The following is an 11,619-nucleotide window of genomic DNA, read 5'->3' as shown; positions in this document are numbered from 1 at the left end:
GTGAGCAGGCCAGCAGGGGGGGCAGTTGGGGGCAATCAGGCTGGCAGGCAGGTGAGCGGTTAGGAGCCTAAACCAGCAGTCTGACATCCCCCGAGGGGTCCCAGATTGGAGAAGGTGCAGGCCAGGCTGAGGGACCCCCCCGCCCCCATGCACAAATTTTGTGCACTGGGCCACTAGTTTAAATATATAAAAAAACCTCTTGGAGTATTTGAAGGGAGAGATGCATAGCAATACAATTATAGTAGGGCACTTTAACACCCACTGACATCACTGGATAGATGGAGACAAAAAATCATCAAGGAAACAGCGATCCTAAACAACACACTACATCAGATGTAATTAATTGACATTTACAGAACATTTCACCCCAGAGCTCCAGAATATATATTCTTCTCAAGTACACATGAAACATATTCAAAGATAGACCATTTGTTAGGACACGGTCTAAGTCACTACAAATTCAAGAAGATGGAAATCATATCAAACATCTTGGATCACAATGGCATGAAACTTGAAATAAACTACAATAAAAACACTCAAAAACATTCAAATACATGGAGCCTAAACAGCATGTTATTAAGCAATGAATGGTTACCAAAGAAATCAAGAAAGAAATTTAAAAAATTTCCTGGAAACAAATGAAAATGAACACACAACAACCCAAAATATATAGGACACAGTGAAAGCAGTCCTAAGAGGGAAGTTCATAGCACTATAGGCCTACCTCAAGAATATAATATTATAAAAACTTATAATAAACTATCTAATGGTACAACTTAAAGAATTAGAAATAGAATAGCAAGAAAAGCCCAAAGTATAAGGAAGGAGTTAATAAGGATGAGAGCAGAAATAAATGACATAAAAACAACCCCACCCCAAAAATACAAAAGATCAATAAAACCAAGAGCTCATTCTTTGAAAAGATAAACAAGATTGATGGACCTTTAGTCAGACTCATCAAGAAACAAAGAGAGAGGACTCAAATAAACAAAATCAGAAATGAGAGGGGCAAAGTAACAACTGACCCCACAGAAATACAAAGGATCATTTAAAAATACTATGAACAACTATATTCCAACAGGCTGGACAACCAGGATGAAAAGGACATATTCCTAGAAAAATACAGTCTTCCAAAACTCAATCAGGAACAATAAGAAAACCTGAATAGGCCAATAACTACTGATAAGATAGGAGAAGTAAAAAAACAAAAAAACAAAAAAAACAAAAAAACAAACAAACAAACAAACAAAAAACCACACACACACACACACACACCTCCCAGCAAACAAAAGCCCTGGTCTGGACAGTTTCACAGGGGAGTTTTACCAAACATTCAAAAAGAACTAATGCCTATACTCCTCAAACCATTCCAAAAATTGCAAGAAAAGGGAATAATTCCAAGCTCTTTTTATGAAGTTAGCATTAGTCTAATTCCAAAACCAGATAAAGACACCACAAAGTAAGAGAATTAAAGCCAAAATTCCTGATGAACACAGATGCTAAAACCATCAAAAATATTAGCAAATCAAATCTAGCAATTCATTAAAAAGATCAGACACCATGACCAAGTGGTATTTATTCTGAGGATGCAAAGCTGGTACAATATTCGCAAATCAATAATTGTGATACATCACATAAAAAAATGGAAGACAAAAAAATCACATGATCATATCAAGTGATGCTGAAGAAGCATTAGACAAAAGCCAGCATGCTTGTTTTCATAAAAAACTCTCAGTAAAGTGGGAATAGAGGGATCATACCTCAACATAATAAAGGCCATGTATGACAAGTCTATAGCCAACATCATAGTCAATGGACAAAAACTAAAACTATTTCCTTTAAGAACAGGAATAAGACAGGGATGACCCCTTTCACCACTCTTATTCAACACTAGAGGCCCAGTGCATGAAATTCGTGCATGGGTAGGGTCCCTAGGCCTGGCCAGCGATCAGGGCCGATTAGAGCCTTCCGACTGCCAGCCGGGGCCTCCTTCCATGGCTGCCGGCTGGGGCCTTTGTTCATTCTGTTACGCCCCCCAATGGTCAGTGCACGTCATAGTTAGTGATAGAACTCCCGGTCTACTAGTCGAACTCCTCTGGGGACACTTTGCATATTAGTCTTTTATATATATGGATAGTACTGGAAGTCCTAGTCACAGCAATCAGACAAGAAGAAGAAATAAAAGGCATCCAAACTGGAAAAGAAGAAGTAAAATTGTCATTATTCACAGCTGACATGATATTGTACATAGAAAACCCTAAAGACTCCACCAAAAACTACTACATTTAATGAATTAATTTGGCAACGTAGTAGGATGCAAAATTAACACCCATAAATCTGTGGCATTTTTGTACACCAATAATGAATTCTCAGAAAGAGGAACTTTTACCATTGCAACAACAAAATTAAGATACTTAACCAAAGAAGTAAAAGACCTGTACTCAGAAAACTACAGGATATTCAAGAAAAAGAGATAGAAGAAGATATAAACAAGTAGAAGAATATACCAAGTTCATGGATTGGTAGAATAAACATCATTAAAATATCCATACTACCCAAAGCAATCTACTGATTCAATGCAATCCGTATTAAAACACCAATGACATATTTCACAGATCTAGAACAAATACTCCAAAAATTTATATGGAACAAAATAAAAAAGACCCTGAATAGCCATAGCAATCTTGAGAAAAAAGAACAAAGTTGGAGGCATCACAGGACCAGATATCAAGTTATGCTACAAAGACTCTGTAAACAAAATAGCCTAGTACTGGCACAAGAACAGGCATATAGATCAATGGAACAGAACAGAGAACCCAGAAATTGATCCAAGCCATTATGCTCAATTAATGTTTGACAAAGGAGGCAAGAGCATACAATTGAATAAAGACGGTCTCTTCAATAAATGGTGTTGGGAAAATTGGACAGGTATATGCAAAAAATGAAACTAGACCACCAACTTACACCATACACAAGAATAAACTCAAAATGGACAAAAGACTTAAACCTAAGATGGGAAACCATAAAAATCTTAGAAGAAACCATAGGTAGCAAAATCTCACCATCTCTTGTTGCAATATGTTTACGGATACATCGCCTAGGGCAAAGGAAATGAAGAAGAAAAATTTAAAATGGGGACTACATCAAAATAAAAAGTTCCTGCACAGCAAAAGAAACCATCAACAAAATGAAAAGAAAGCCCCCTGCATGGGAGAACATATTTGCCAATGATACATCTGGAAAGGGGTTAATTTCCAAAATACATAAAGAACTCATACAACTTAACAAAAGGAAGACCAACAATCCAATTTAAAAATGGACAAAGGACCTAAATAGACACTTCTCCAAAGTGAACATACAGAAGGCCAGGAGACATATGAAAAAATACTCAAAGTCACTAATCATCTGATAGATGAAAATTAAAACAACAATTAAGTATCACCTCAATAAGTCAAAATGGCTATCATCAACAAATCAACAAATGACAAGTGTTGGCAAGGATGTGGAGAAAAGGGAATCCTAGTATACTGTTGGTGGGAATGCAGACTGGTTCAGCCAGTGTGGAAAACAGTATGGAGTTTCCTCAAAAAATTAAAAATGGAACTACCATTTGACCCAGTGATCCTACTTCTAGGAAGATATCCTAAGAAATCTGAAACACTATGTTCATAACAGCACAATTTGCAATAGCCCAAGTACCCTTCAGCAGATGAGTCGATAAGAAAGCTGTGGTACATTTACATAGTAGAATACTATATGGCTTTAAAAACGAAGGAACTATTACCTTTTGCAATAGCATGAATGGACCTGGAGAGTATAATGCTAAGCAAAATAAGCCAGTCAGAGATAGATAAATATCACATGATCTCACTCATATGTGGAATCTAATGACCAAAATAAACTGATGGATAAAATAGATACAGAGACATAGAAGCATGGGACAGACTGATGAATTTCAGAGAGAAGGTGGGGGAGAAGATGGTCAGGGAGATTAACCGTGAAACTTATATGCATATATGCATAGTCCATGGACACAGACAATAGTGTGGTGAAGGCCTGAGAGGGTTGGGTGTGGAGTGAAGGGGCTCAATGGGAAAAAACAAAGGGGACATCTGTAATACTTTCAACAATAAATATAAATTTAAAAAATAATATGTGGTTGGGACCGCCAATTTCATCTCTTCTTCTCCTACAAACCCCAGCAACTGGAACAAAGGTTATTAATAAAACCTTTTCTCTAAGGTTTTACTAATAAAGGCTTTTATCTAAGGTTTACTCATTCAGTTCCAGGTGAAACAGATCTTTTCAAGACAGGAATTCCCATTCCATCTTTCACACACTGAGAAGAGTAAATGACTCTTTCTATTCAAAATTCAAAAGATGCTGATGGAAAAAAGCACCACATGTTTCTGGGAAACTGGTCTGCTCAAAAGGTTAAGATAGCATCCTTTACATATTTCTGCAAATGTTGACAGTCAGCTGCTTGTTTACTCTTCATGACACTGGAGGAAAAATTCCAATGACAAGCAAGTATAAATTCACGGAAAAGAAGAGAGGGCTCTGTGCTTGCTATTTCAGTACCCATTCTCAGCGAGGCCTATAGTGAAGCTGAAGTTGACCAGGGACTGTGGATACCCAAGAGGTACTTCTCTATGACCACAATAGGCAGGTAGCCTTCCCACACCCACCACAATGGGATGCAGCAGCAGTAGAGCCAGTAATAAAGATGCTGTATCTGAAGCCACCTGAAGGAAACCAATGTATCACACTTAGGAATCTTGGCTTACTCTTCTATCTTGAAGTAACAGCAAACCAAGGTCATAGTAAGCATGAATTTCTGATAAAGGAGAATGAGATCTGAGAAATTAAGCTTTAGGAGAGGGGTTAAAAGTGAGGCTTAAGTGAATGTTTACAGTGTAATGCTTTTTTAGGAATACACTCAAATTCTAGGAAAAAGCAGCATACAGACCCACTCTAAGGGAATCTTCTTAGAGGCCCAGTTCTATGCTGAGCAGGGCATTCTCGAAGAAGCAGTTGTACATCCAGAGTTGCCTTTGGATACTGGGTAAAGTAGGAGTGGGTCTTTTCAACTACATCAGTACACATGAATAGCATCATAGTCTTTACACAGAACCTGGTCAAATGATATCTATATGGCTTTTCATTGCTTTTCCAATTACCTCTCAACCCATCTGCACTCTAATTCAGGCATATTAATAAATTACATTTGTCTGAATGAGTCAAAATTAATGCCAGGTGAATGTAAAGAATAAAATATCACAAAATTTTAGAAAGCTAGAATTGCAGAGCTAGAAATTTCATCTACTCTAACCCTCTCATTTAACAGACAGATAAACTGAGGTACAGAGAAGTAAAATGCCTGCTCAAAATCAAAGAGCAAGTCAGGAACTCAAGTCATCTAACTCATAGTCACTGCCTAGCTTGTATTACTGAAATTAACAGCCCTTTGGGGTCCACATCTAGACTTAGAATGAGCATTTGAGGCTACTAGACCGTGAGTGAACCGAGTCAAGCCTCAACCAGCTACACCAACTCAAACAAGTATCTTCCCTGTTGACTTCCAAATAGCCCAACCTCTCTTCCTCATCCCTTCCAGTATGAGTCAAAGTCTCAGTTTGGGACCCAGTTTGGTTGGAGAGGAGGCAGAGAGGATTGACTTGAACAATGCCTGGCCAATGGCCCTGTGACCTGAAGCTCCATAGTAGGCACTGAGCCAACCTGATTTAGCTTCTCTGGACAGTAGGCAAAAGCTTTCAGTCGAAGGCAAGGCATTGGCAGGTTTTCTCAAAAGGTACCTGGCTCCCAGAGCCAGCATTTAGTGGTCAGCCCAGTGAGACACTGAACTAAGCAATGAAAGCCTCTAAGATGAGGAAGAGCCTAATGTTCCACTAGCCTAACCCATCCTTGGGACTTTGCCCCAAAGTCAGAGTACCATTTTCCCTTGCCTAGAAAATTCTATCTTCAGAGTATCCAATGAGCCTGAATTATCTCGTGCCCAACCTTCTTGATCATCGACCCTGCTCCTGGGTGGTGAGAGCCCTAGCCATACTTTCCCCATCTGGGAGCCTGCAAAGACCATACTTATAAACTACCCAATAAAAGACTCCTCCCATCATATTTTATGTCTCAGTGTTAGACTAGCAGTAGAGGTGGAAAGTGCAGGGTAATGGGTTTACTCTGGGCACACTAAAAAGACCTAAGTTTGGAGCCAATGTTAACACTCTGGCTTATTCTGCTTTGTCCCCTGGACCCTCAACTTTAACCCTGCCACAGCTCTAACTCACTTAGTTTCAATAATGAGCTGAGACCTGCAACCAATGCCACCTTGCTTCTCTTTTCTGAAAAGGCTCCCCTCTCATCCCAGAAAACCACATTATAATTTCTGTCAAATTGCCTGGTTGCCCCTGTCCTGTCTGCTGCTTGGTCTGAGTTGCGGGACTCCCAAATTTCCCACAAATTCTGCAAAAAGTATAGGCTCGTTTCTCTCCTGATCTTTTTCTTTTTTTCCTAAATCAAACCTTGGTCACTTGCATCCATCTCAGAAACTTTTGTCTGCCAGTCCTCCCAAGCCTAAGATGCAAGGAAAATTAGCTTCCCTTCCCTTTCAAAACAAGTGAAGAGAAGGGACAAAATATATTGCTAGTGCCACTACATAACTGTACACTTCAGAGTCCAGAATAGCCTGATTTTCACGTCTCTTTTACTCTGTGACTTTTACCCATGTCAAGAGATTCCTCTCATGTGGATCTAGCCCCTAAACATAAAAACTACCTTTTTCTGGGACTCCCTCACAATAGCCCAAATCATCTGCAGAACCTTAGACCCATTAAGCCAATCAGTGCAGTTTTAAGTCTGTGAAGATATCAAGCCTAGTCAAAGAGAACTTTGGCTGTGGGGTGCCTCCAAACATTAAATTCATAAATATTTTAGAGATGGAAGGCATATCAGAGATTAATAGAAATGGACAATGCCCCAACCCCCTTGACTGTGGGGGTGTATGTTCTGCATTCCCCAAAATGACTGTTGGGTACATACTGGTTGGTAAATATTTTAGCAAGCTTCTGTGGGCTTCTTCTATCCCTTTGAGAAAACAGTGCTGTGACACAAGTGGCAGGGAAATTTTGGGGAAACGGAAGGAAGTGTGTGGAGGCAGAGATACATTTGGAACCTCAGGATCTGAATGGTTGCTTAAGAAAGCTGAGGTGCTCAAGAAAGGTAGTGCTGAGGATGAGATTTTCCAGGAACTCAGGATTATGGTAGGGGTGTTCCTGACTTTTTCAAATTAAAAACTGAGATATTCCCCAGAGCCCTCAGTATCAAAAACAACTTTCATGAATTGAAGACACACCCCAGCAATGACCCAAGCCAAAGTATTCTGAGACCCTGGGAACATACCAAATTCCTTTCTATCCCTTCCTGACCTATACTCACCAAAATTTAAACCAGTAACCCCAGCCCCTTAATGGACCTAGTCTGTGTCAGAGTACACACCAGCTACACCTCTGCACAGCCCATTGCACCCCTTCCCAGCTGCACAGTGAGGTCTTGACAGGAAAGTCCCAAGCAGCTCTCCCTGTGAATCCACTATGATCACCTACTTTGAAGTTTGTTCCTCAGCAGTGAACCTCTTCCTGGTAAAATAGTGGTTTTCCCAAGTTTTATTACACACTCTTAAGGCAAAGCTCTAGGCCTGCTCACAGGACATAAATGCCAGGGCCTAGCTTCAGCCCATCCCCCACTATCTCCCATGAAGTTTCACCCAGATTTTGCCACTGATTCCAAAAGCCAACAGCCCGCAGTCAACCACAGAGCAATCATGCTCAGCAGGTGCCCTCCCAGGTAACCTAGGCAACAGCCAGAGGCCCTACCCTGGCTGCCTTCCCAAGAGCCCCTGAAGTGTAACAAAGCAGGAAAAGGTAGTCCCAGGGTTGAGTGTGGCAGTAACTTCCCCCTAGAGCATCGGTTCTCAACCTGTGGGTCGCAACCCCTTTGGGGGTCAAACGACCCTTTCACAGGGGTCGCCTAAGACCATTGGAAAACACATATATAATTACATATTGTTTTTGTGATTAATCACTATGCTTTAATTATGTTCAATTTGTAACATGAAAATACATGCTGCATATCAGATATTTACATTATTATGATTCATAACAGTAGCAAAATTACAGTTATGAAGTAGCAACGAAAATAATTTTATGGTTGGGGGTCACCACAACATGAGGAACTGTATTAAAGTGTCGTGGCATTAGGAAGGTTGAGAACCACTGGCCTAGAAGTTGTTTCACACAGTCCAGGGACCCGCAACATTCAGGCATCAATGCAGCCTGGGCAGTCCTGAGACTGCCCTGGACAGCCACTGACCCACACTCAAACTTTCAAGTGGGGCCAGCACACTGGCATCGATGGGTCACAAGATCGGAGGCATAAAGAGCCTCCACACTCCTTCAAGTGCAGCCCAGTGAAGCTAAAAACAAGAAAACAAAACGAGTCCTTGGTTGAGAGCGGTAGGAGAGGCTCTCCAAGGACCCAGGGGACTCACAGGTGAATGCACCCGAAAACAAGGTTTCTGTTTTCACTAAATAATTCCCAGGCTCCCTCAGAGAGCAGCAGAAGTATATGTTGGGAGTGGGAGGGAACCCTTCAGCCCAGAGCAACACTGTGAGAAGCCACAGATTCTGAGCTGCAAACTTGCAGTGGGTCACAAATGCAGCAGTCTTGTGGAGCCACAAGAGGGAGTGAGCCTAGAGGAGAGGGGCTCCACACCCCTCAGTTCCCTCCCAAGACTCCTCAACAGAACCGCTGAGGGGCTTTGCAGGGTGGCTTGCTGAGGAAATGGAGTTCTGACTTCTCTGAGCTCACACTCAGGCTAAATGAGAGGAGCGCGCAAGCCTTTGGTCTTCTGGCTGCAGGCCTGAAGAGTGAGGACTACGCCCCCCAGCCCTGGTTGTCTTAGGGAAAAAGACCAAGTTGGCCTCCTGTGAAAGCTGGAGAGGTGGGAGCATTCTGGCTAAGGCTGAAAGAGGCTCCAGGAGGACAGAGGATAGCAGAGAGGTCTGGGGCACCAAAGAGGGATGGCTGAAGTTGGGGGCCCGCACAGAGTGAACCACAGGGCCCAGCCTGCCAGCCGCTTCATGCCTCTCTGGACTGGAGACCTCAGTGACCGCCTCCTGTCTGCTTTGGGGTTCAGCACACAGGGCACAGAGATCTGCTTGCTTCCTCAGAGTGGCAGAGGACAGCTGGGCCCGTCTGGGCCTTAACCAACATGGGCAAAGAGACGCACACCCCCACTTGCACTCCCTCCCTCTCTTCTTCTCTCTGCTGCACACACACAATTACCATGTGTTTGACTCTTCACTCAGTCACCAGGATTCCTAAAGTGTCTACTCCCCTTACAGGAACAAGGATTAATTGCAGAGATCTGCGGTACAGTGTTTCTCTTAAAGTCTTCCCAGCCTCCCAACTCTCTTTTCTCTCCTTGAATTTGCCCCCCTCAAAAAAAACAAAAACAAAAACAAAAACAAATACACACACACACACACACACAAACATTCTGCAAATATTTCCCCCCAGTGCACGTGGTAAGGGTACTTAAACCCAAAAGATGCGTCAGGATTTGTCCCAGGGCAATAAAATTCATTCCTTGTCTGTGCTCAATGAATGTCCCAGGTCCCACCCAGGACATCTGGCGCCTAAGTCTCCACAGCTAATGCTACTCAGAGCCCCTCAACCCGCGCAATAGTAGCGCTACGGGCAATGGGCAAGGGAAGGAAATCGAAGTGACGAGCTGGAAAGGCTCCTTGGACCAGGAGGTAAGGGGTCTGAGAGCAGACACCTTTACCTTGAATGCCAGGTGGGGCGCTGGGGGCCACTCACCTGCTTGGAACTCCACTTGGCGATTCTTCTCTCTTTCCTCCTGCAGCAGCATGGAGTAGAGGATCCCGAAGGAGTTCTGGATGCCAAAGATAGAGCCATTGCACCAGGTGGCAGCGAAGACCACCATCCAGCCAAAACCACCTTCGGGGGGCTGGAAGCCGCGCGCTGTACCGCGGGTCTCCACGGTGGGCATAGGCTCCGATTCGTGCACTGGCTCAGGCTCAAGCTCCAGCTCTGGCAGGGCTGCAGGATTTGTTTGGGGCTGGGGCTCTGGCTTGGGCTCCATTGGGACCACTGGCAAGGGCTCCGGCTCTGGCTGAGGGTTACCCACTGGCTCCTGCTGTTCCTGGCCTGCCTCCCGCCAGGGCCCCTTGGCTTCCTCGCTTTCTGAGCTTTTCAGCGCCATCACAGACAGGGGACTGTGGCTGCTCGAGCCGGAGGAGACGCTTTGTGGCTGGTGGTAGTTTCTGCTGCTGCTGTTAGTGCTCGAAATGCTGCTGCCACCACTGCCTCCTCTTCCCGGTTCCTCGCCCAAGCTGGCCAGCCTGTCCCGCGACAGACGCTCCCTCCAGCCCTCTCCTCCTCCCCCTTCGAAACCCCCTCTCCCCCACCTCTTCCTCCCTCAACCGGCAGCCGCTGTGGATTTCTCTTCCCTGCCCTTCCTCCTCCTCCTCATACTTTCCTACCTACTCTAGCCGCTGCTGCGTCTCTCAACTCCCTTTACAAACCATTAAATCCTGTCCTCCTTGTCCAGATGCCCAGTAAAGGGAGAGTTAAAATGGGAAAAAACTAGAGCACAAACTACCCTGTTCCCCTGCCCTCTCCTCCTCGCAAGCTCGAAACGGGTATTGATCAACTCACTCCCCAGGAAATACCCCGCCTGTCCTATGCTCCCACTTTCTCCTTCCAAACAAGCAGCCTGGAACTGGGGTGGCCCTGGGAACGTCAGGATCGAGGAGATTTGGCTTGTGAGAGAACCCCACCCTGCCCTGGGGAGTTCCTATATACTTCCCACACCTTGGGCTTGAGGGGGGACACCTGGAGGGGACGCAACCTGGAGGGGACAGCCCGGGCTTCGGACAGAGAGTGGGCACAATGTTCTTGAGTCCAGGGGCTCAGACCCCCATAACCCTGCGTACTCCCTCTTCAGTCTCTTCCTCTCCGCCCCCGCCCTTCCCGGTAAATCCCTGGCTGGGCGCTAAGGGGAGGAGGCAGCCCAGCAGTGAAGCCCGCCCCTCTGGGCCGTCAATCAGGGCTTTGTTTGCGCCAACCTGGAGCCCAGAAAAGCCGTAGAGGGCGGGGCCGGTGCCGGGCCAGGGAGGGAGGAGGGAGGGAGGGAGGGAGAGAGGGAGGTGCAGTGGCCCCGGAGGAGGCCGGATCGGGCTGGGCTCCGCTCCTTCAGGCTGTCTGTTCTGTTTTGGGGAACTAGGAGTAGGCGCCAGGTTGAGCCTCCAGTTTGGGCCAGGGCCGCCCAGCCCCCAACATTCCTAGTGGGCTGGTCCCCCAGGCCTCGACCATAGCTTTTTGGGCAATCAGGAATTGGAGCCACTAGCGGAGGGATGTCTTCCCAGCACCCACCGCCCCCTTCTGCCCACCTCTGGTATAAGATTTGTGACTCCCTCTGAATGCCTCAGACTAAGGCTCCAACCCTGAGAAGGTAAAAGAGAGTTTGCTCCCCAGAGAGCGCTGGGGTCCTGGGTGTGTTTGTGAGGGAGTGGGGGG

At 45.0% G+C, this 11,619-nt stretch overlaps 1 protein-coding gene across 1 annotated transcript in view; it reads right to left on the bottom strand.

The window, feature by feature from the left end:
- The window catches only part of LOC102251312 (monocarboxylate transporter 8-like), an 18,806-nt gene extending 8,316 nt beyond the window's left edge, over positions 1-10,490 (bottom strand). The window contains exons 1-2 of the mRNA XM_005866236.1: positions 9,898-10,490; positions 8,137-8,139 (exon numbers count right to left, since the gene is read on the bottom strand). Of these exons, the coding sequence (XP_005866298.1) occupies positions 8,137-8,139; positions 9,898-10,303 (409 nt within the window). The 5' untranslated portion in view covers positions 10,304-10,490. The remainder of the gene's footprint in view (positions 1-8,136; positions 8,140-9,897) is intronic.
- Between the last annotated feature and the right edge of the window lie 1,129 nt (positions 10,491-11,619).

Source organism: Myotis brandtii, unplaced genomic scaffold (assembly GCF_000412655.1).
Source record: "Myotis brandtii unplaced genomic scaffold, ASM41265v1 scaffold2251, whole genome shotgun sequence".
NCBI lineage: Eukaryota > Metazoa > Chordata > Mammalia > Chiroptera > Vespertilionidae > Myotis > Myotis brandtii.
This window is presented reverse-complemented; position numbering and strand designations above follow the sequence as displayed.